This window comes from Rhea pennata, chromosome 12 (assembly GCF_028389875.1).
Source record: "Rhea pennata isolate bPtePen1 chromosome 12, bPtePen1.pri, whole genome shotgun sequence".
In the NCBI taxonomy this organism is placed as follows: domain Eukaryota; kingdom Metazoa; phylum Chordata; class Aves; order Rheiformes; family Rheidae; genus Rhea; species Rhea pennata.
Window position 1 is genome coordinate 21,719,760 of NC_084674.1, and position 24,477 is coordinate 21,744,236.

Here is a 24,477-nt window from a genome sequence, read left to right on the forward strand (position 1 = left end):
AAGCAGCAGGGGAGTTCCTCTTCTTTTGGCTGATAGATGTAGAGTTAAGGCTAGTGCAGAATAATGCTGTGAGGCCGTTTCTAATTATTCTTCTTGCAAGCAGGGCAGGAGTCTAGTGTGATTTCCCCCCAAGTCCCTTGCCTGACCTAATTGATGAATTCACTTTTCCCACAGGTTTTGTTGCCTCCTGTAGGAGATATCCCACCGAGTCCCCCAGATCTGCAGAAACAGCTTGACACAGTCACTTCGTTCAGTACATTCAAAGAGTTGTTACAGGTAAGTAGCTGGTGTGAGTTCTGTTGAATCATGGTTGTCACAATCTTCTCTTGTCCAAGTTACCTTGTATAGATGGGCCTAAACATGGGCGGCCAGGTGAGAAAAGGGGAGACCATCCGTGTTTCCTACCATGCCAACATCATGTTCTAGAAACGTTCTGTTGAGCAGCCAAGTGGTTATATACTCATAGTTAGATCTCTCTTTATGTCTTTGGCATGTTATTACAGTAGAAAATGACCAGCCTACTGCAGGCAGACAGCCTGCAACAGGCAGGCTGACTTGCTTGAATACAGCAGATAAACCGATAAAAAAGGAAGGTTTGCTTATAACCAAGAAACGGCATTAATGTCAACCTAGGGAGAGGAGCAAGCAGTTAGACATATGTGACTGAGTTGTATTTTGTCATACCCAGTTTTCAAGCGGTTCTTCCAGTGCTCTTGTCTTTGTAATTGATTTTACCTGCAATTTTGGCTTTAGTGAATATAAGTGTAATTGCTAACATGACTGTTTGGACATTTTATAGCAATATGAACTCATTGGAAAAATTGAATCCTCTGAAAAATATACAGTATTTGTTCCTGGAAATAATTCCATTGAGGAGTACTGCCATGCTGCCAATGTGACACAGTTGGTAAGCTCACTGCTTGCATACAGTCTGAATATGTATTGAGGTAATTGCAAGGACATATATACTGTCAAATCCTAAACTTGAGTTCAGTAGATTTGAGTATGGAGCAGAGGAGCATATCTGATGAAAAAAAGTAGGAGAAACGTGGCAGAGGGGAATGAGGAGGTTTCCTGGGATGTTGTGATGGGAGCTGAATAGAGGAGCTGGACTCCAAATGCAAATTTATGAGTAGATTTGTACGTGGATGTATGGCACCCCTCCTCCTGACAAATGAGTAGCAGTTTTTAACTTTTTGAAAGGATCCATGAACCTTTATGGCTTCATCTAGTAACAGAGTAATCAAGTGTAATTTATTATTGGTTATGATGAGAAGTTATTGGGCTCTGTGGACTTAGTTAATGGTTAGGATGGCTTAGGAACTCTTCTCATGACATACCTCTGACTATCTAATTGCAGTCTAGGAAGTCAAGAGCAGCCTAACTTTTGGGTTTCTATGGATTTAGGACATCGAGACAGTGCAGTACCATGTTGTACTGGGAGAGAAGCTCTTCCCTATGGACTTGAGAAGTGGAATCCATAAGAACACCATGTTAGGATTCTCCTACTGGCTAATGTTTTACCAAAACGGTACCCAGGTAAGGAGGGAAGACTGTTCTGCCATTTGATGATAGGACTGACTTACCACTTTCTAAGGCTGGTGGCTGGAGACACTCATGTCTATTTTGGACATCCATCAGGTCTCTAGACTGTGGCTGTCTGATGGCAGCCTGTACAAGTTGAGGGTCATCGTCTCAGCCCTTTCCTTCTCCTTTGCAGAAGTTCGTCAATAATATTCCTTTGGATGGAAATTTTTTTGAGACGAAGAATGGCATGTTAATTGGGGTTTCACAGGTCCTCCAGATACAGAAGAATCGTTGCACTGCCAATACCACCACCATACAAAAGGTAATGATGTTTACCAATGAGCGCTATCTCACAGGGTTTCTCCAGCTCCCAAACCAGCCAAACTGATGAACAGTTGAAGACCTACCTTGTCTCTTTCACATGGATGACAAAGTAGCCTGGCCCCAAATGAGCTGCTGAGCAGCCCTGTCTTGTATGAAGTGGGGCACCATGGAGCCTTGACACCACTTAGCCTCAAACCCAGTACTTCTGAACGTAGCAGATCTGCAGCTCTTGGGCTGTACATAGCTCCTATGCAGATCAAGTTCAATTTACTTGCTGGGACTCCTGTGACAGTGCCAACCATAGCTCAGACAGGTGCAGGGACTCCCAGGTGCTCACCTGTGGAAGCCAAATTCAGCCCAGTTTTTGCATGCTATGACTGCAGAAGTCCTAGGAAGTGCTGTGGCCTGCCTGTGTGTAATGGCCAGAGTCCAATCCCTGCATGTCTTGTGGCTCTTGGCCGCTTGAAGATTGTAGGGTCAGACCGAGGCAGGCTTATCCTGTTACAGATCAAACAACAAATATATGCTGTTTTACATGAAGAAACTCTGGGCCTATGGCAAGCCCTACTCCAGCTGAGAGATTTAGGGAGATGTAACTGAAATCTCTTCTGCTTTGCTTTGCGGTACAGTCTTACCACCAGAGTGCAAAAGTAAGACCTCGCGTGAAGCCTTTGATTGCAGCCAGGATCTGAGGGATACGCATTGTGGTTTTTCTTCTTTTGATTTTTTGAGCCATGGAGATAAATATGTGGGTCTTTGTCTCAGCCAGCAACCTGTGCAGCAGCATTTGTAATTCAAGATTAGTTTCTTGGTGTGACATAGGTGGAGGGCACACACGTGACTTGTCTGTTCTCTGTGTCCTAGTCAAGATGTGGCAAGTGTGAGAAGGGGATCAAGTGTCCTTCTGGATCAGTTCTTGTGGTGAGTCTGTGCTTAACGTGGTATCTCATATACTGCTTGCAGATAGTGCCTTGATTTTCCTTTGTTGCTGTATAGATGTCATCTCAATACCTGTAAAAATACGTCCTGTAGCTTGTTCATCATGAAAGTTTGTAAGAGAAAGCAAAACCAGGGGAAGGTGAAGGAGGTTTATGCAGTAAAAAGACAAATGTGAATCATGGAGCTTTTTACAGAACTGATGTCCATGCTTTGCCTGGATTTCAGGAGCCCTTTAGAGGTGAATCCATTTAGCGTCTTAGAAAAGCAGCCAATCTGAGGGGGATCTGTAACTGCACTTCACAGATACAAAGCAAAGCACCAGGAAGCTCTGGAAGGTGGGAGAGAGGTGTCGGGAGTGCACCTCTGTCACTGCAGTGATGTGTGTGTTATTGAACCTGAAGAAGAGGAGGGCAACAGAGACCAAAAAGAAAGGACCTTTAGAGCACTTCAATAAAGGGAGAGAGAAGGGTGGTCCCCCCCGCCAGCACCACGTTCACCTCCCAGAAAGCCTTCCCTTGCCAGTCGCCTCTTGGGAGACAAACCCAGGGCAGCTCCGTTCCCGTATGAGGGAGCCGGTCTTCCGCAGTCTGTCTTCAGGGAAAGCACAGTCGGGGAGATGGCTACACGTCAGTGAACGCTGGCGAGTCTCCCATAGAGCGGATGGGCACAGCGGGTCATGACAACGCCGTCTGCACCCAGATTCTGTTCTCTTTGATGCGTGGGACCATTTTGCCAAATTCCTTGGGAAAACAGTGGGGAAGAGATTTTGATCTCTTACCCTTTTGAGATTATTATTAAGGAAAGCCAGTTTAGGGGTATGAGTAGTAGTGATTTTCCCAGCCCAGACCGTTGAAGTGTTCACACAGATGGATTGGTTGTGCCTGCAGTTTGCTGCTTTGTTTGCAAGTGACAAATATTTCCAGAGAGGAAAACGACTAAGCGTTTCCTCCCTGTGCTGGCCATGAACTGCATAGCAGCAACATCTGGCTTCTGAGGTGACGTTATTTACTCCATGCCAAAAATTCACCTATTAGTTTTCTCCGCATTCATATTAAGATGTATACCATGGATTTGGGACAGGTGAAAAAATAGAGCGTAATAATAAGGTGACACACCTTACACCATGCCTAGAGATGCCTAATTGCTTTCAGTTCTAGGATGCCCAAATTTTTAGGGCTGTTCCTGTGGGACAGAAATCATTATTTCTCTGTTTGGCAAGATCACTGCCATCGGTTATATGCACTATAATGTATGATTTGTTTGTCTAAATATTGTAATATTTTATATAGGTATCTATGTTAATTCTATCTGCAGGAACTTCCAGGAAGCAAGAATCTCCCTCGCTGTGAATTACGCTCTTGGCATACGACAACACTCGGCTGCTATTTCACCTGTGCAAAAGTTTCTCTGGTAAGAAAAACATTTGCCTTGCGTTCACTTTGACACAAGCAAGGTGGGTGTTAGAAATACAGCCACTGAAATACAGCCTGTGCTAAAGTCCTGGCTGAATCTATGCCATTGTGTAGCTGACACCATGCTTGTCAGGAAGCTGGTCTCTGTCCTGGAGATAGAGGGCACCAGAGAAAAAACAAACGTGCGGAAATGTCTGCGCAGTGATGAATTGAGGTCCACTGCTTTGGTATTGTTGCTTTGGTTTTTGTTGCAAAGAGGAAGAAAAGGAGTTGAATGTTCGCAGCTTGGTTTCCTAAGGAAATGAGATATGAATGATGGTATTTTGCTTGTGCATATGCCTTTCCTAATACCTGATGACTAATTGGAGACAACCTGAAAGGAGGAGCAGAAGGTCTCGCAGTTATTATACTCTCACCATTTTTGTGCAAGTGCCAGGAGAAAACACTTGAACAGGGAATGCTAAGGGGAAAGCTTGGGTGAATTTGACCCTTTTTAGACATTGAAGCATCTCCCTAGGAAGTTTTGTGGGAATGATAGAGCGAGGAGAAGGAGAGAGAGGCAGTTGGACACATTTGTGTTACAGGGGAAATGGCCAACTTTGCTCAGTTGGCAGTGCAGACCTTTAAATGAGGCTCTGGGCTGCAGAGAGCTCCATTCTGGGGTGTGGAGGACTGACAGGGACTTGGCAGAGAGGCAAACCCACGTGGGGGATGCTATCAGAAAGCAGCTCCGTGGAGCAGTGCTAACTGGAATCAGAGTAATGGTCATTTATAATCGCTTTTCACAACCTGTTCTCACAGAAGAATGAGACAGGTCCTCTTTCATGCATTTGCTACATATTTTATACTGGTACCTATCAAAGACATCCATGAAGGTAGCATTATTTAATCTTAACAAAGACGGTGCCTTTTTGTATTGATTTGCTAGTGATTTTTAGGGGCTGTCTCTTGATTTTCTCTATGTAGTTACCACTCTAGACATTAAGGGTATTGCTGGGAGTTGGTGTAAGCAGACTTTCTACATGTTCTCATCTTTCCAAAACACAACAGCTTTTTTTTGCAGATGAGTGTATGTGTATGCACTGTCATTGTGAGTGGATGTAAGGAAGAAACCTGCCTGTGCACATCTGTTCCTTCATGTCTGGTCATAACTGATTGCTAGCTTCTTCTTCCAGAAGAAAGCACGTGACCCTGGAGCTTTTGCTACCTCATCTGTGCTGCACAAAGTGGCTCACTCTAACCTGTTCTTGTTGGTTTCTTAGAGGTCTGTCTGCTGCCCAGGTTACTATGGACATATGTGCGAGATGTGCCCAGGGAAGCCAGGCCAGTGGTGCTCTGGGAACGGGGAATGCCAGGACGGCATTGAGGGCAGTGGAGAGTGCCGATGCCTGGAGGGTTTCCATGGCACTGCCTGTGAAATGTGTGAAGTGGGCCGATACGGAGCGGACTGCAAAGCAGGTGACAGCAATTGCTCTTGCTGCTTGTGACTACAGTTATTTCACAAGGGGAGAAAAGGGGCTGTATCTCCTCTCTCTAGAGAGGTTGTGGGAGGGAAAAAATGTCCCAAGACCTCCTAGACATGGTAAAAGCTGGCAGGTCATTGCGAGGGGGAAAGTGGGAGTGAGCACTTGTGGTGGCTCCGTTTTTCATCTGCAAACCAAGGCGTGACTGATGTACTGTGCCACTCATCCTGCTGCCACCCAAACTACAGAAAGTAGAGAGGGTCTGGCACTGGGCTCTTTGGCCTGATAGCAAGGGAGCAAGAGTGGATACTCCTGCAGCGTGTTCCTTATGGCAGCTACGCACCTTGGACTGTGAACATAGGAATACAGCAGCCAGCAAGAGAGCAGTTTGTCTCTGCTTTTCAGTCCTGGCTTAACAGTGATGAGCATTTATTTTTCCCCTGCAGAATGTGCCTGTGACAATGGTGTATGTAACGATGGACTACAAGGGGATGGGAGCTGCGAGTGTTTCCCAGGGTGGAAGGGCCCTACCTGCCGAGAAAGTATGTGAACCTGAAGGGGCCCGTGGTGTAATATTGCCTTTCTGGTAGAGAGATGTGAGTGATTCCTTTTGGTTTCCAGAGCAATTCTGTGATAGATGAGCCAGGTGACTATGACTGCATGTGCTCTTGGCCTATGGTAAATGCTTGCATCCTATGGAAAGTTTATCAGACTGCAGTAACTCAGTCCTGCGCATGAATTGCTTTTGTGGTGTGCCTTTCTCATCAACATGTGAGCCCTGGCTTTGGAGTTATTTGAATTAAACTTATGTAGGGAAAAGTATATCACCTGGTTCTGTCTCCACAGAGAATCTGAGGCATCTCAAGCCCTGGGAGAGAGAGGGAAGCTCCCAGCCTAACTGGGTTGATTATAGTTCCTGTTACTTGACCAAGAAGGTAGCAGACCTTGATTTGGAGCCTTCAGAGTGCCCCAACTTGTCTGCTGAGTTCCCTTTTCTGCTCTAAGATTCATTGATTTAGGCAAACTCGGGGCTGCAGTTGTCACTGCATATCTGTCATTGTGTGTCAAAGTAATATTTCAAAGATGAGTGTTTCTGGGATTCAGCAGTATGGTTACAATCATGGTGGGGGGAACAGAAGCTCCTGCATCTCCTTTGAGATTTTAAAGGATTATACCCAAAGATTGAGTTTGTAGTAAACTCAGGTGTCTTGCAGGCATTTAGAGATGGAAATTGGGGGAAGCTGTCCTGTCTAGTCTAAATGTAAAAAGTCTAAATGTGAAACAAGTGCATCTTTTTACTTCAAATGAGACAAAGCCAAATGACCCTGTAGTCATTCTGGATTAATGAGGTTTCAGTCCTTGCTTCATTCCTACTAATGTGGAGGCCATGCAGGTAGGATTGAATTGAACCAGTAGCCCAGATAGTAGAATTTGCTCCTTTGCACAGCACCAGAACATAAATCCCGTAAGGGTTCTCTTGCCACCATACAGGACGTGTGAGTTAACGTAACTGCTGATGTCCCGTCATCAATCAGGGCACCACAAACAGAGTAATGAGGCTATTCTGCAGGGTCCCTTACTCTAGATGACAGAAATGGATTGAGCAAGTGCTAAACTGAAAATCCCAAGTCACCTTTGTGTTTTCTCTTGCAGTGATCGAGGTTGACTTATGCAATAACACTTGTCATCAGATGGCCAAGTAAGTACAGCCAAGGGACCGGATAAATCTGAGAAAGTAATGTGTGTGTGTATCTGTTTTACAACTGGATGACTTAGTGTTTGGGGATTCACAGAAGGCTCATTAAAGATGCGTAAGTGTCCGTTCCATTGTGAGAACTCTTTTTGGTCCTGAAAGCCCAAGGATTCTGTATGTTTGAGCAAAATTTCTTTCCCAGCTCCTCCTCCATAGGAGGATAGGAGAAAGCAGAGCACTCCAAGTCTGGCCTCATTCATAGAGCAAAGCAAACAGCCACGGACAAGCCCTCTCTGTCTTGCCTGCCTCTGACAAGAAATTATACAGGCCCATGGGCTGAGATGACTTCCTCTTGCTGCCTTTGCTTTCCATTATCTGCTCTCCTGTTTTTTGGTGTCAGGACCCAGCCATCTCCCTGTACCAGGCATGGTGAAGGTGCATTGTGCAGAGTGTGAGACACTGCCCAGTGCCTTGACGCCAGCTCCTTAGCCAGCTGTTGGTGGTGGTTCAACATGACTTACGGGAACCTTCATCAAACCTGTCTGGCCCAGGTTGTAGGCAGTAGGTCTGCGTTGTCATTCAGGCCCCACTGAGCAGAGGGATCTCTTCAGGCATATTGCAACTTGCAATCCTCCCTGGAGTCCCATGGATGGGCAAAGAGTTGCTTGGAGCTATGCTGGCTTGTTTCGCTTCTTGCTGATTTGAGTGGGGCCAAGTGATGCTCTCCAAATGGTGTGTAACAGATCTGTATGTGACTCTTTAGAGCCACAGGTTCATTTCTGAGGTGCTGCCAGATAGTCACTGGGTATGACAGAGCTCTCAGCCACCACTCACAGCTGCTTGAGCCCTCCAATGCCTCTCTGTGACCAGGAGGTGCATAGATAGCTAAAGCTGAGAGAAGAGAGCAAACCTAGAAACAAGGTGCTTGTGTCCTGTGAGCGCTACAGGAGACAGTCTCTGGTTTTGGCAAACCTCTGGCAAACCATCATGGAGAGTGGTGTCCTCCTTCAGTGCTGCTATTACATATTTAGGTGGGTATTTAGGACCTTTTGAAATGGCAGGACACTTCCTCAGCTGCGCACAGCCCCCATTCTGGGTGTATTTGCCAGCATGCCTGTTGCGCTCCAGGTGACATGTTTGGATTGATTCTTTGGTGCTGTAAAGAAATATTCAGTAACTGCAGATATGTTCCTCTTCCAGTCTCTGATCTCACTGTGGACTCTTAACTTCCACATGCTGGACTTGTGTAGTGTGCATTGCCCATTACCAGAGCAAATTAGGAGATGGTATCAGTGACTGTTTTTCCCTTGCTTGTTTCAGCTGCCTGAATGGCTCAGCAGACTCCCCACCTACTTGCTCCTGCTCTGCTGGATACACAGGGAATGGGACCCATTGCACAGGTATGCCCAGAAAGCGTGGGCAAGATTTTGCAAATGTATTGCAAGTGCCACAGTTACACAAATGGAAGGGTTTTGTTTCTGAAATGAATGGCACGATGTTGCTCGGAGAGAGATCATTCAAATTTCTTCCTCCCGGCCATTCGCCATTAAGTCTGCCATGCTTTGGTAGAGAGGTTTCTCAGTCCAGAGCCTTATACAGTATGATCTTGATGTTGCTACGCTTACGACAGAGGGAAGAAGAGTAAGGAAGGTGGAGCGGGGCAATTCTTACTGCTTGTGGAGAGGAAGGCACATGTATGTTTTGTATTAGTTCAGGGCAATGGTGGCAAATGTAATAATTTTGGCCCTAAACTGGTGTAATGTGGAGGTTTTAATTCCCTAGAATTTTCTGCCCACTCCTATTTGTTGCCTATGCCAAAGTCAGGTAAAAGCAGTGCAGCAGTTGTGCCAAAACCAGTTAGGATTTCAGGATACTGCTCTAGAGCTACATACAAACCTGGTCTATGTCAGAAACAGCTAACCCAGAAAAGTTACACTCAAAGTAATAATATCATAAAAACCAAATGAAAACACTGGAAGATATCACAGTGTGTTTTCAGTATTGTCAGTATTTGAAAATGAGTGAGGGGGGAAAAAAGGCAAAAACACATTTACATTATGCAGGAAAATGTATCTTTCTGGTCTAACCATTAGTTGTCAGTGAGCAAATACTGTGACAGAAAGACCTGTTAGTCCAATTTGGGGGTTATCTAAGCTTAGCATGACATTTGGGTTGGCCTCTCTCAGATCTGGATGAGGCACAATGCCTTTAAAGGCATCATTTTATTGAGAAGCCAAGGGATTTTAATAAGATGTGATTTTTGTTAAGATGGACGATCATTCTGGTACTGTTCATCTTCCCTAGATGCTCTGAGCTCGTTCTACTTTTCTTGTTTCTGATCGCAGAAATAGATCCATGCACTATTGATCACGGTGGCTGCTCTGTACATGCTGTTTGTACTAAAGTGTCCCCAGGAGAGAGAACCTGTGTTTGTAAGGAAGGCTACGCTGGAGATGGGACACTCTGCATGGGTGAGCTCTCAGTGCTTGTTTTGGTGATGGGCATCATCCATGCATGAAGGAACTTCAGGCAGGTTAAAGCACTGAATCACTCGTTGTCCTTTCAGTCTGTTCATGCAGTGCCTATTTCAAAATCAGTAGATGTTGGCTGATCTTGATTCAACCTTGTTTCTTCTTTTTGTCAAGATGTGTGTACAGACACGTGCGTGCACACACGTACCTGTGTATATATGCTCAGCTTTCTCCCCAGGTCATGATTAGTGAAGTGATCATCACTGTTCTGGCATAGCTCTGCCTAAAACCAGGAAGAGAGTCCATGCTGCCCTTAGCACCATCTTGCTAGATGGCCTCAAACCAGTGTACGAAGGCACTGCCAAAAACAATCCTGAGAGGTTTCTTGCTCTGGTGCATGTCATGGGGAGGCCAAGAGACAGAGGGTGAAGACAGTCTCTCAAGGCAGTACCCTGAAATGAGGATGGAGCTGTGTGGAAGAGTTCAGTCCTCTCATATCCTTTAGAGCAGTTTCAGGCAGATGTGGGATTTTCTGCTTGTGGATTTATCACAACTCAGAGACCCAGATATCCTAGGAGTAGAACTTGCAATGGTTCCTCATTCCTCCCCTGTTACGAGTCATAAAAGGAACAAGTCACTTTGCCACCAAGATGTTTCCTAGGGTAGGAAGATCCTCCCTGTTCCTTCGCCCATACTTCTCGGGGTCCAGTTCCCAGCTGCCTTGGACATCCCTCAGTTGTAATGTGATGTTATTGTTTTACAGAAATTGATCCCTGTCTCGAAAGCAATGGGGGGTGCCACACCAATGCTGAGTGCATTAAAACAGGCCTGAGGAAGGTAGGTGCCTGAGAGGGACACCTGGGCAACATTTTTATGGAAGCTGTCAAAGCTGTGTGCTTCTCTCAAAGACAGTCCTCTCCATGGCAGTGCTCTGCCTTGTGTTTATTACCTTCCGCATCGAAAACCTGCCTGGGAAAGGCATGAAAAGATAGCTGTTTCTACAGAAGTGCATGGCTGCTTTCTGGAGGCTGGAGACAGTCTAAGCTTATTTTTGTTGTTGACACAGGCTTGATTATTCATGAGGGAATGGAGTGTGTGGTGAATGCTATCCCACAGGCTTTCCATCCAGCTCAGCCATTTCGTAGTTTCTTTTTTGGGTCCAAGCATTCAAACTAAATATCTGTCCTCCCTCCAGGTTGCCTGCAACTGTCTTCCTGGTTACAGTGGGGATGGTGTGAGCCGGTGCAACCCCATCAATTTGTGTGAACAGGTCTGTCTGCACTTTGCTATTACTTGGGGTGAAAACCAAAGCCTAGGAGTGTCCTTTTTTCCCAAGAGTTAACAAGAACAGGGTTAGCCTCATTTTTTAGAGGTGGCTATCTTGCCTTTTTACATACCTAAGGGGCTTCCAGGTGTGCTTAATTTCCATTGCCTCCTACACTGATCCACAAATATCTCAACCACCTGGCACTAAGAGGGGGGGGGGGCTCCCCTCTTGTGACAGAAGCAGTGCAGAACCAGTGACACAGAGGCACGTGGGCTTTTCATATATAACTTGTTCCTTTACATCCTTTTTGTGTGGAGTGTGGATATTTTTCTGCTCAAAAGCTAAAGATCATACCATCTCTGCCATGTTAAAAAAAAAAATCTCTTTGAATCATGGGTTTTGTCATGACTGTTGCCTCTAAAGTAAGGAAGTGCCAAAATCTTGTTTTGTGGTAGGATTTTGCGTGATATGCCCTTGGGGAACTGGGCAGTATTTATTCTAAGGTGCTGTACAGATGGAGGGAATTGTTTCATTTTCACTGGGCTCAAAGTAGTTAGCAGCTCCTGCATGCAAATCACCAAATTGCTGGTGGTGCATCTACATGCAAGCCCGTTACATTTCTTGCTAGAACAACGGAGGCTGTAGCCCCTTTGGGCTCTGCAGGTACACAGGACCTGGGACACGAAACTGCTCCTGCTTTTGGCACAGTGTTGGAGATGGCTTCACCTGCCACGGCAAAGTGTATCAGGTGAGAAGCATGCATGGTGTTTTCTGTCTTCAGGCCACCTGCCCCACAGCAGACCATTCTCCCCATTCCAAGCCCAAGCTGCAGGTGAGCTAACCTGTAGTGCCATATCAACGCATGTACGTGGTGGAGGAATGAAGAAAGATATTCTGAAGTGACCTACCCATAAATTTTAGGTGTATTTGGAGTGCTGACTGGGAGAGAGAGCTCACAGTAAAGTGCCCTTGCCCCAAAGGGAGCTGTGATGTGACTGCTCTGACAAGCTGCTCTGTTGGCAGCATTGGTCACTCCTCCAGGACACTGTACTGCTAATGCGACAAGCAAATGGGAGTTATTTTTGTCCCCAAGGGAACCCACTTCTTCCAGTATGTGGGCTCAAGGCAGGTGTCACTTGTGGCCACACAGGGACATGGGATCCAGGCTGGAGGGCTGCAGTCTGTCTCTGGCTCTGTTGCCAATTCAACAGCTGTCCTTGGGCAAACTGGTGAACTTTTGTGGTAAAGGCAAACAAAAAGCTGCCATGCCCATAGCATGGCCGGGATTGAAGAGGGGGGCTCAATTTTGTGTTTCTGCTTTTACTGAAAGTCAGTTGTGGTAAACAGAGATTTTGCCCTGCTGAGCCTGTGTCTGCCAGTCTGGGATCGTCATCCCAGAACTCAGAGTGGCAGCACGGAGAGGCTAAAGCAGGTGTTTCGTGAAGTACTTGAGATGTCCCTTGAACACCGAGGCAGTTCAACCTCTGAGGCAGCCACTGCAGAAGCAGCCAGCTTCCATCTCTTAGCAATTCCTGCCCTCTCCATCTTGTAGTATCTCCAGTGTAAAAGGCCCAGGCAGAGGTCACTACCTGCTTTGTCATCTGTGCCCATAGTGCTGGCTCTTCCAAGGGAGGGAGGGAAAAATCGCTGTCATATATCTGGAGAACCAGTGTCTTGCTGGGGTGGGAGAGAGACCTAGAATGGAAAGAGCAAGTCGCTGTGCTGGCTGGCCGGGATTCAGTGGATGGGACTCTGCTAACATGAGCTGTTTCTCTTTGTTTAAGGAGCTCGCAAGGACTGAAGGCGCCTCCATGTTCTTTAAGATGATACTGGTTGGTGAAAAGCAACTTTGTCCTTGTCTGCACATTGTAAATCCCATCTAGTGTTTTCTGCAAAGGGTCTTGCTAACTGGAACCGTGCTTTTTTTCCATTCCCGCAAATGTCTCCTCTGCTATAGGCGGAAAAGATTAAGGAGCTCAGCGGGGCAGGGCCTTTCACTGTCTTTGTCCCACAGACAGATCTCATAGGAAACACCACAACGGTAAGTGTCCCCTCCTCGCAAGCAGTATCAGGTGTTTGGCAAGCCGCAGTGATGGCAATGTCTCCTCTGGGCGCTGCTCAGAGCAAAGTGAAATGAGGCAAAGGGGCTTCAGCTAAGAGCATTAAGTGCATCCCGTTTTCCGTCAGTGTAAGAACAGAGGTTTGCATGTTGGCTCGCTGCAGAGGCATTCTGGGCAGACATGGTCCCTGTTGTAAGGAGACCTGTCAGCGGAGGCTCTGGAGCCCCTGTCTCGTGGTCCTCAGAGGCACCATGCCAAACTGCTAATGCATGGTGATTACAATTGCTTAAGGTTATTAGGGGCTGGTAGCAGTGAGACTTCAGGGTATCTGTGATGAAGACCTCTTATGCCTGCTTGGTGTCCCCAGGCCCTGCCATCCCACTTCCATTGGTCCCTTCCCTCTAGTCTCAACAAGCAGATGTTTGGGGCAAATGGAGACCTGAGGGAGGAGCAATCCTTATTCATGACCTTATAAAACAGGTCCTTGACCAATAGCTTTTTTTCTGACAGTGTAACAGAAGTTCCTAATACCATCACTGGCAACTCCTGTCATGTGATTTCATACCACTAGTCCCAACCTTTTCCCCACGGGCCACCCTTACAGTCAGTAAAGAAACAATTCCTAAGGACAACGTATCCTGAGCACTGCTTGCTTGAGTCAATGTAAACGTTTGTCCTCCATCAAAGGGTCTGAATTCTGCTGTCACGTTGAAATTTCTCAAAGCTCTCAAATGGATTTCTGCATTTGGCATGTTTTAGGGGATTGGCTTTCCTGCAGGGATAGGTCGGAGGGGACAGGCCAAGCAAAAGGGCTCAGCGCAGTCTAGGTCTCCCTCATTAGCACTTTGCCCTCTCCAATCCCCACCCTCCCCCCCACCAACCTCTTCCAAGGCAAAGTGCCCCCAGCGTGATCTCAGTGGTCCTATTTTCTCTCCATAGTTTGAGGAGTGGAAGAGCAGAGGACTCCTCCGGGAGCTGCTTCGCTACCACATGGTGGGTTGCCAGAAATTGCTGTCCAGCGACCTGGAAGCCCAGGAGTCCATTACATCTTTATCAGGCCATAAAATAAAGATTGCGGTAAAAGAGGTAGTTCTCTGCCACAGTTTGCTTCCCTGTCCTGTTTAGCAGGAGCTCATTTTTGCTGTCACTTAAAGGCCACCACAACTATGGCGAGTGACTTGCTCCTTGGCCTGCAGATGGCTTGTAGCATGGTGCTCTGGACGAGAGCATCTCATCGCATCCCTTCTCTCTCAGAATAGCATCTATCTCAATGGGGAAGCTACAGTGGTTTTTGGCGACATCATTGGCGTGAATGGAGTCATCCACTTCATCAACAAGATCCTCATTCCAAGTGACCTGGTGGACCGTAACATTTCCTCAAAGATCTCACAAGTAAATGTCAAGCAATAGCTGTGCCCTAATAACCACCATGTTGAGGACAGGACTAAGATCTTTCTCCTCACACCCCTAACTGCTCTGATATTGCTGTCACTGATAAACTCTTTGTAAGGTTGCATGAGATGCTCCACTTTTCATGTTCCTGTTTGCATAAGGGGTGTCTGAGGGCAGGGGTCTGACTTTTGAAAGTGACAGCATTTGCAGCATAGTGTATTTGGGTCAAAAGGATTCAGAATCCATCATCAGGGAACAGGACTGGCTGTAGGCAGAGGGTCATCTCCATCATGCTTTTTCTACAAAGTCTAAACAGTGTAAAAAGTGCTAAAAGTCATCCCAGCTTTCACTGTAATAGTGTCTAGCCAGAATGAATGCAAAAAGTGGTGGCTCCTGAATGTCAGCACTTCTCAGGCCAAATCAGTGAGCATGATGATGACACAGAAATTTGTCATCATGTTTAACTGTTGTAGTTGTTTATTGGCTGTTTTCTGCCTTGCACTCCTGCTCCGGGTCCCAGAAGGGACACCCGTCTCCCCGCTGCCATGTAGAGACAAATCCCTTGCATGGAGTCAAACACGGGTGCTATCAAAAGTCAGCTTCCATGCACAGCAGGGGAATCACATTCATTTCCACATGAAGATTAGAGCCGGTTTGACTTGATGCCTGCCCATGCGTGGAAAGGGAGGTTTGCACTTCCTGTGAGGAATTAGTTTTGCCTCTAACTCAGCAGTCAGAATACTGAATTATACTGGACACTCTGAACTCTGTGATGGATCTTCTCAATATTCTGCAGAACTGCTGCAGTTACCTGTGGGAAGGGACTGTGACCCAAGGAAAACTGACATAGTGGGTTTCTCCTGAAGCCTCTTAGTGACGTTGGTTGTTTGTTTTCTTCCTTCTACAGCAAAATATCACAGAGGTGGCAGAGGCCTTTGGGTACACCATTTATAGCAAGCTGCTAAAGGTGAGCTGCCTGATCCCTGCCATTGCATGGGGACCTGGCTGAACATGAGCATGTTCAGTTTTGGCTTGTTGCTTTTTCTTTGTTTCCCCTCTTACCTTGGACAGGATGCAGAGCTGCTGCCACTGGTTAATGACCCGCTGCATAGACCCTTCACCATGCTGTGGCCCACAGATGCTGCATTTAATGCCCTCTCGGAGAAAAGGCAGCAATGGCTGTACCGCAGAGAGCATCGGGACATACTGGCCTCCTACCTCAAAGCACACATGATCAGAGATGCAAAGGTAAATGTGGCAACAAGCAGAGTCTTGCCTCTTGAAGGCATGTGGTGCCACTGCATTCCTATGATTATGCTAGAGTGACCTTGCCCAGTATTTTGCCCCCATAGGACATGCTAATAAATAGCATGTTAGTTGTCTTGAGAAGACCCAAAGTTGAGCATATGAAGCAGTTGCCATTTGGATACCAACCACTGGTGCAGTGTGGTTGATCTAAAACCTGCCTGCATCGGTTGCATGGGGAAACCACATCACCCACAGGTAGCAAAGTTCACAACGGGCTTAGCCCTTCTGTCTGTACAGGTGATGAGCAAGGGAAGGGTTCAACTGAGCAAAAACAGGTTCTCCCACTGTTCAGGAAGCTGGACTAACCCAACAGAGTTAGGTCATTCCACCCACATGGGCTTTACATGTAGCCATGTCACACCCCCCATTCAGTGTGGCTGCTGACCCCTGTCCTCACAGGACAACATCCCCTTTTAGAAATACGAACTGCCAGTTTTGCTCTTCCCTCCTGTACCTTTTCCTTCTTGGTCTCACAATTATTTTCCCTCTTAGATTGTTGCTGGTAATGTGCCCCAGCTCGAATCTGTACGGACCATGCATGGCTCTGCTGTCTCATTCAGCTGCAGCAAAACCCAAATCGTGAGTGGTGGTGATGCTGGACTCTGCTTTCCACTGAGCGAGTGTCCCTGGGAGCAGCCATAGGGTGACTGATGCTCTGTGTCAGTCACCAGTGGGAAATGAACATGGAGTTGGGGAGCTTGCAGGCTGAGACACACCACTCCTCCGGCCTGGAGAGAGGTTCAAGACTCTGCCAGCTGGCAGAAAAGGGCAGAGGACTGTGGTACCTGCCCATGCAGGGCCAGGTTGCTAGCCATGTGGTATGATGACCTTTATAGAACATGTATTGCATGGACAGAGGCCCTTTCTTAGGAAAGGTAGCCATAAAAGACAGCAAGTGGGAAGGGTGGTTGAGGCAAGAGAGGGTAGACAAGAGCACAGAGTTTCTGGAGAGTTTTTCGGATGATTAAGAAGTCATGGCAACCAGAAAGGACGACCTTTGGTTTGTGCAGCCAGGATGTAAGATATGCGAGGATCACAAGTCGCTTGCTTTGTCTTGTAGGGGGAGCTTCTAGTGGGAAATGGCAATGCCATGATCATCCAGAGGCACATGGAGTTCAACGGGGGCATTGCTTATGGCATTGATAGGCTGTTGGAACCACCAGATCTGGGATCTCGGTGTGATGAATTCATCTCTGTTGAGTTGCAGGTAAGCACTTATGATGTTGCCAGTGAGGATGTGTGCCGTCTGTCAGTCGCTGTGCCCAGGAAGAGGGATGTGGGCAGGGCTCACTGCTCCTCCTCAGCAAAGCTCCAAGCAGCTGAGAGAAGCAGAAATATATATTGAGTTCTTTTGATGTCTCTTTCTTCCCTCTGCAGGGATCTTCAGAGCGCTGTGGACTCTGTGGCTTTGAGCCACCCTGCCCTGCTGGTTCAGTTCAACGGGTAATACTCATAGCTTTGTCAGCCAAGGAGGCCCAGTGCGGGGCCAGCAACAATACACACATCTTTCTCATGTTTAAGCAGCAAAATGAAGGAACGTCTACATGTGGGAAGGTCCCTCAGCTTGGTCATGTTGTTGGTGCCCTGCCAAGAGCTGCGTGGTCTCTTAGGCCAGGACCTGGGCTAAACAACATGGGGCCTCCAAGGTTGGCCCATCCTTATGGGTGACAGGAGCTGCAAGGATCCAATTTCATACCTGCAGCAGCACAGGGGATTTTTCTGGTTGTCTTACAGCAAGAGAGCTCAGCCTGTTTGCTTGAGTGGAGGTAGCTTATCGAGAGATGAGATAGCGAGCAGACTTGGGGGGCAGTGGTTGTACTTCACTCTCACTGTAGTAGCACAGCCCACGGTCTTTCACCACCTTCTGGCATATCCCTAGGTACATTCATGGTTTCTTTGTCACCAGCCCCATTGCCAGCTAAAAGCCTTTCTTAATTGTCATAAAACTGAATGAGTGAGACAAAAGAGGCCAAGGTAAAGAGTCGGGGACATGACATCCAGTACCAGTGTGACAGACTCTGTATTTTGCCTGTTTCCTCACAGGGGGAAACCAAGAGCTGCTACTATTACGGAAACCAGCTGTTCAGAAACCCTCTTCTGTTCCGTCACAACTCTTTGTTGCGGCCATCCTGGCCGTCCTCCCCGTGGGACCGCTTCAGAAGGCACTTCTCTTCCAGGGGGCCTCTGAAACGAGGCTGCAGGAGGAGCTGTATTTCCCCCCAGTGGGTCCCTCAGTGCTGTGCGAACCACTATGGCCGCGACTGTCGGGGTAAGAGCCCCGACCCTTTCTCACCCTGGTCTTTTTTTTCATGGGAAGGTGGTGGTTTTGGTTTAGCACTGATTTCTGACATGCACGACTGTTTCCTGAGGAGAAGAGGGCACAGCCCTCAGAGTCATGGCCTTTCCTAGCACACGCTACTGTTAGCAAGGAGCCCCAGTCTGTAGACTGTGCAGAGAACAGCCTGCTTTGCATGCGCATGGACGGTATAGCAGTGGGGAATTCCTTTTCCTCTGAGAAACGCATGTCCGTGTGGACAGCCCCAGGCATAGGGCTGCAGGCAGGTGGCTCTCAGACACATCCTCACCCCCAGTTGTTTCAGGTACTGAACCATTCCCCGGCATCTGTGCTCCACACATGGGCAGCTTTCCTACTAGGGCAGGTGTGTCCTTGGATGAGTCTCTAGTCCAGTTAGCATGAGCCCAGCCAGCACTGACCCAGCATGTTAAAGCATAGTATTCCAGTCATCCCAGGCTGGAATACTATGCCAAATTTGCCCCTCTTACCTCTGTTCCAAGGGGATAAGAAAGGTGTCTTGTCCTGGGAGCTCCCTGGCTTGGAGTCCAAGCTACACTTACTTCAAGGAACACCAAGCAAGTTCTGTGGTCTAAGCACCCCTTAGCTGGCAGCTCATATGGTGCCTGGTGCCCAGGACTTGAAAGAGGGAGCTGGTGCTCCTCACCAGCACAGGACTGCTTTGTCACTAACTGCCTAACCGCTATGGTGCCGCATTTGCAGTGTGCCCAGGAGGGCTGGAGGCGCCATGCAGTAACCGTGGTACCTGCGATGACAAAATTGGTGGCTCAGGGAGATGCAACTGCACCCAGGCTTTCATTGGGACCAACTGCGAGCTGTGTGCCCCAGGCAGATATGGGCCACACTGTAGAGGTAAGGGGGAAGCCTGTGGAGTAGTAGCAGTGCAAAGGGCTTCTAGGGAAGTGAGTGAGGCAATTGTGCTGTTTGGAGAAGTGGGAGGTGTTGGACTGACCTACGTGTTTCTTTTCTGGGAAGATCCTGCGGTGTTCAGCTTACGTTACTGGAATCAGTGCAGTCATGTGTGCATCAGTCCCACAACATCTGGGTCAGGTCTCCAGGACTGTCCCTCTCAATGTGGGCTCTCTACAGGACAACCACTCTAGCTGCAGTTTCAAGGCTGAGCGCTCTATGCTGAGAGCTGTGTGCCTGGTGCAGCCATGTTGCCAATGGCCTCACCCCTCTGCCAAGACCTGAGGGTCAAAGCCACCTTCTCCTTTGCTGCATACAGTAAATAACTCCAATCTGACAGTAAGCGTTATGGCACATTTTGAGCTGGGGAACAAGTCCGTAAGTCATGGAATGAACCCCTTACTGGAAGAGCTGCCCATCCTGGGATGTGCTCGGTAGGGACCTGAGCCTGCGTGAGGCAAAGCCAAAGGGAAGGAAAATGGATTCTTACCCCACCAGAACTGGACCTTATGAGATAGACCCCTGGGCTTCCGGGAACATTTCTGAGGACTTCATAGCTGCAGGGACTCAGAGAGAGAGAGAGAGAGCACCTCCAGGAGTGCCCAGGGGAGGGAAACGATGGGGGCTTGTGGGTGCAGAGACTTTTCCTCCTGTATGAAGAGGCTGTGCCACAAAGAATGGGGCTGGCAGCAGTAGGAAGGGATGCGTGCACAGTGCTGTGGCGGCCTTCCACGCACTGCTCACACACGCAGCGTTCCCGTCACGTGACTGTCCCGTGGCCTGCACTCTTAAGTGTGATCTTTCACTGCCACCGAGGCAGATGCTGTAACACTGGTTTTGTCCATTCCTCCCAGAGTGTAACTGCACTGCAAATGGCGTGTGCAATGGAGGCCTGCATGGCGATGGATTCTGCTTCTGTGCTGAAGGCTGGACTGGAGAACACTGCGAAATCAGACTAAGTGAGGGATGCCAAACCCCACCACTGCCTAAGCCCCAGCCTCTCAGTTCCTTCTGTGCAAGGGGCAAGCCGTGTTCCTGGGCTGCTGCTCATGCCTTGTGCCTGACATGGCCAGGCACCCCAGATAAAAAGTGAGGGTCTCCCTGAGGAACGGTTGCCGACATGACGGAGCGGAAAGCAGGCACAGCCCTGCTGTAGGACAGCATGACAGTCATGCCGCAGTGATAGGAAGTGGTTCTTTGGGACTGCTGAGTGGCAGCTCCTGCACCGAACAAAATCCTAGCTACCACACTCACTGTTACCCAGTACTCAGTGCCATGTGGCCATTTTCCAAGCAACTCAGTTGTTCAGCCAACCCATCAAAAATGTCTCCAAAAATGAGCTCTCAATTGCTGGGCTCATCCTAGGATCTAGCTAATGCCATTGAACCTCACAAGGGTTGGGGCCTTGGGGTCATGAGGAGGATGGAAGTTACATTTGATCATGTTTAAGTCCCCTGAGCTCAGGTGGTGCTCAGAGTAGACTTCCTGGGGAGGAAGTTGAGGGCAGTAGCTGAGGCAAAGGCCTGAGGCATATCTAACTGTGCTCTGGGTTTGGGAGTGGGAGATGAAAAGACATCTGCAGAAAAGCACAGAGGGAAAGAACATGGTGGCTTGGGGCAGAAACTGGCAGTGGTGGCCTTTCCCATGTTACAGCCCTTGGAATGTGTGCATATGGTTTACTGACTCGTTTATGTTCTGCTTTCAGTCACAACGCCCATCTGCTCTCCACCGTGCCATCCCCAGGGCACCTGCCGCTCCGGCAACCTGTGTGAATGCAACCTGCACTATGAAGGAGATGGGAGAATGTGCTCAGGTAGTGTGGAGCCATAAGGCAGAGGGGTAGAGAGCGAAGGGGAAGGCAGACAGCACGGCAAGGCTGCGGGTGGCCATATCCTCAGACACTTCATGGAGTAGGGCTATACTGGTGGGATACTTTGCAAGACAGTCAGACCACCAGAAGACCTGGCAAGGCATTTTGGTTATGCAGCTTTAAATGGTCTCCAAGCATCGGCAGCTGGTCTCCAGGAGCTTGTTACTCCCTTTTCAATGGTGGGGGGGAAGGATTGACGGAGAAAAGGGAGGTGAGAGGACAGCTCTCACCGGTGACCCAGAGTCCTGATGCTGATACTTCTGTCCCCTGCAGTGATTGACATGTGCAGCCCAGACAATGGGGGATGTGCCAGGCACGCACACTGCATACAGGTTGGCGTCAACGTGTCCTGTGCCTGTACTCCTGGATACCAAGGTGACGGCTACGTCTGTGACCCCATAGACAGATGTATGGATGGCAGGAACGGGGACTGCAGTCAGCATGCCAACTGCATCAGCACTGGGCCAGTGAGTACATCCCATACCTGCAGAGAGGTCTGCAGGCCTGGGAGAACAGCATAGGCAGCTGACACGGGATGTTTCAGGCTGCAGGAGGCCAGCAGTGCGATAGCGTCCTTTGTTATTTCAGTGCCCACACCTCTCACCTTCTCAGTTCCCCTGAGCTATTGCTCTCACCCTGCAGGCCCTTGCTGCCAGGCAGCAGGGCTGATGCCCTTGTTTTGCTGCCAGGCTGCAGTGACAGTCTCCTGTTGATGTTATGCTGGGGCTGTTTCTCCCCATTCCTGGAGCTACACCACACTACAGGCCAGGAGGTGGACCTGGGAGCATGTTGCAGTACAAGAAACACAAACCATGTACCCTGAAGCTCAGCCATTTTTCAAAAACAGCGTGTGATAGAATCAGTGCAACCTTGTTTGGTTCATGTCTATCTGCAGTAGAATGTGGGGGTAGGCAGAAGCCATGTGATTTCTTGTAGTTCTCTCATGGTCCTGGTGGGCTGTGGGTGCGTTTTCCAGGCTAATCTCAGTTTCATATGGATATAAGATTCCCCGACTCGTATTTGCATGTGTACACTCATGCAAATGCCAGCCTTTCTTTGTGTCACAGAATGAGCGGCGCTGTGAGTGCAAACAGGGTTATGTTGGCGATGGGATCCAGTGCCTGGAAGAGGCTGTGCCCCCCACAGACCGGTGCCTGGAAGAGAATGGGCAGTGTCATCGGGAGGCCATTTGCACTGACCTGCACTTTCATGGTGGGCACGCTCAACACTGTGGTGCTAATGCAGATGTTCCCTTGACAAGTTCCTTATCATTCACCTTCTGGCTGGGGCATTTCTTCTTAGGGGAGATCAACTGTTGGAGGGCTGAGGGGCCAGAAACTCATCTCTGTAGCTTGGTCTGGTCTTCACGTTCCCCCGGTCCCTCTACATGTCATATGGTGGAGGATGAGTCGTCCTTCTGTGCTTCTGTTTGGCAGGCATGAAGCCCAGTGGGATTATATTGTCAGTAAGCACTGACTTCCTCATGATACCAGAAGGCAACAAGATCAGAGAAAGCTGTGTTGTACCCCCACCTCACACTCCCTTGAGTAATGGGCTCCCACACCTCCCATGCAGCATGGACAGACCCCCTTCAGCTGGCAGTGCTGTCTGTGCTTGGACCTGGCAGATAGCTTAGCCACACTACTGCTCCAGGGAGCGGGCTGGATGATTGCTCGCTTAATGTATTGTGCTGATGGTCCCTGGCCGTGGTATTTTGCAGATAAAACTGTGGGCGTATTTCATCTGCAGTCGTTCCGAAAGAAGTACGACTTCACTTACGAGCAGGCTCAGAAGGCTTGCGCAGCAGAAGGGGCTTCCCTGGCCACTTTCCAGCAGCTCTCAGCAGCACAACAGGTCAGGGCAGAGATGAAGAGGTCTGACAGGGTGTGTGCATCAGGGCAGAAAACCTGGGCTGGGGGTATTATTTTTAATCTAACGGTCTGTTTTCCTTTCCCAGATGGGTTTCCATCTGTGCTTGGTGGGTTGGCTGGACAACGGCACAGCTGGATACCCCACAGCCTACCCCAATCCCAGCTGTGGAGCTAATCGAGTGGGCATTGTGGACTACGGCTCCCGAAGCAACCTGAGCGAGACCTGGGATGCATTCTGCTATCGGGAGAAAGGTGAGTGGCCGCGTGCCAGCATGTGCGGACAGTCTCACGTTTCAGCAGGGCAGTGATGCGGCTCTCTGGGGCAGCTTGTCCCTTAGTGTATGTTGCACAGGTTCTGTCTACAGGGATTAGTGTCCTGGCAAGCTCAGAGAGAAGCAGGACATGTCATGGTTATGGTATCACCCTTGGCAGAATGCAGAGTCTTATTATCAGGTGAGGCATTTCCCAGAGGCCTGCCGGGCACAGGAAGCATGTTGAGGGCAAGTGGAAGAGAACTGCCCTAACAGCATGCGGCAAATGAGGTGCTGGGCAGGCAAGCAGGGAGATCCTGTTCTCCCCTTCCCAGTGGTGAGAAGGAATATACTGAGAGGCACCTGGAAGTCAAGGGAGAGGTGGTGAGTGTAGCCACCACAGGCAAGTAAAGTTGCACTTTGATGTTTCTTTGCAGATGTGATCTGCACCTGCCGTGACGGGTTCGTGGGAGATGGGTACTTCTGCAGTGGCAGACTCCTGGATGTGCTCGCAGACCATGCTCATTTCTCCACCTTCTATTCTGTAAGCCATGCTCTCCTGGCTCTTCCATATGCCAGCAGCCAAGAACAAGGCAGAGGGAGGGACTGATGAGCATAACAGCAGGACGGAGTGGGTGGTTTGGCCTATGTGCTAGATGGAAAATGCAAATTCAGAAGTGTTTTCCTTTCAAGGCTTGGGGCAGTTCCTGGGTGGGAAGGTAATGGCTTTGAGCTGCCCACAGCATGCAGATAGTCTCCTTCTCTGAAGATATTCAAAACCCGCCTAGACCCAATCCTGTCTAACATGCTATAGGTGACCCTGCTTGAGCAAGGGGGTTGGACTAGATGATCCCCAGAGGTCCCTTCCAAACTCAACCGTTCTGTGAGTCTGTGATTCTGATGAGTAGGATCTGCCATCTTTTCCAGATGCTGCTTGATTTTGCCAATGACACAGAAGAAGGACTGGACTTTCTCATGTATTTGTCTGATGACTCCACTCCCAAAACTCTCTTTGTCCCATTGAATTCTGGCTTCACGGACAATGAGGTAAGCAAGCAGGGATGAGGGGGCATGGGACAAGCTATCAGAGCCCCAGAGTGCAGCAGGAGTTTGCCAAAGTTGGCATTATGATGATGCGAAATGGAGCAAGAGGAGGATTGAGGAATGTTGGTCAGAAGGGACCTCTGGAGGTCTCTAGGCCACTACTCTACCCCACCCTTCCACTCAAAGCAGAGCGATTTAGATAAGTTGCTGAAGGTTTTGTCCAGTTGAGCTTTGAGTATTTCAAAGGATTATTATCTTCCCCTTCTTTAGGTAGTGGGTTTTGCCGTGTTGCTCTTGTACTGAGCTGTCCTGTGGCCTTGGAGAGCGTGTAGGCTTAGGCCACATGGGAGATGCACAGAGGA

At 48.6% G+C, this 24,477-nt stretch overlaps 1 protein-coding gene across 2 annotated transcripts in view; it reads left to right on the forward strand.

Moving 5' to 3' along the window:
- STAB1 (stabilin 1) overlaps window positions 1-24,477 on the forward strand; it is a 63,266-nt gene that overhangs the window by 36,191 nt on the left and 2,598 nt on the right. For both annotated transcript variants that reach the window (XM_062585187.1, XM_062585188.1), the window contains 33 exons: window positions 175-276; window positions 800-907; window positions 1,408-1,539; window positions 1,721-1,849; window positions 2,716-2,772; window positions 4,105-4,200; window positions 5,465-5,660; window positions 6,112-6,207; window positions 7,319-7,364; window positions 8,679-8,758; window positions 9,704-9,829; window positions 10,593-10,666; window positions 11,025-11,099; window positions 11,725-11,844; window positions 12,881-12,928; window positions 13,054-13,137; window positions 14,096-14,242; window positions 14,411-14,548; window positions 15,456-15,515; window positions 15,620-15,796; window positions 16,349-16,435; window positions 16,917-17,063; window positions 17,234-17,299; window positions 17,900-18,125; window positions 18,873-19,022; window positions 19,934-20,038; window positions 20,785-20,892; window positions 21,223-21,416; window positions 22,017-22,161; window positions 22,670-22,803; window positions 22,907-23,072; window positions 23,509-23,615; window positions 23,999-24,118. In XM_062585187.1, the coding sequence (XP_062441171.1) occupies window positions 175-276; window positions 800-907; window positions 1,408-1,539; window positions 1,721-1,849; window positions 2,716-2,772; window positions 4,105-4,200; window positions 5,465-5,660; window positions 6,112-6,207; window positions 7,319-7,364; window positions 8,679-8,758; window positions 9,704-9,829; window positions 10,593-10,666; window positions 11,025-11,099; window positions 11,725-11,844; window positions 12,881-12,928; window positions 13,054-13,137; window positions 14,096-14,242; window positions 14,411-14,548; window positions 15,456-15,515; window positions 15,620-15,796; window positions 16,349-16,435; window positions 16,917-17,063; window positions 17,234-17,299; window positions 17,900-18,125; window positions 18,873-19,022; window positions 19,934-20,038; window positions 20,785-20,892; window positions 21,223-21,416; window positions 22,017-22,161; window positions 22,670-22,803; window positions 22,907-23,072; window positions 23,509-23,615; window positions 23,999-24,118 (3,846 nt within the window). The remainder of the gene's footprint in view (window positions 1-174; window positions 277-799; window positions 908-1,407; window positions 1,540-1,720; window positions 1,850-2,715; window positions 2,773-4,104; window positions 4,201-5,464; window positions 5,661-6,111; window positions 6,208-7,318; window positions 7,365-8,678; window positions 8,759-9,703; window positions 9,830-10,592; window positions 10,667-11,024; window positions 11,100-11,724; window positions 11,845-12,880; window positions 12,929-13,053; window positions 13,138-14,095; window positions 14,243-14,410; window positions 14,549-15,455; window positions 15,516-15,619; window positions 15,797-16,348; window positions 16,436-16,916; window positions 17,064-17,233; window positions 17,300-17,899; window positions 18,126-18,872; window positions 19,023-19,933; window positions 20,039-20,784; window positions 20,893-21,222; window positions 21,417-22,016; window positions 22,162-22,669; window positions 22,804-22,906; window positions 23,073-23,508; window positions 23,616-23,998; window positions 24,119-24,477) is intronic.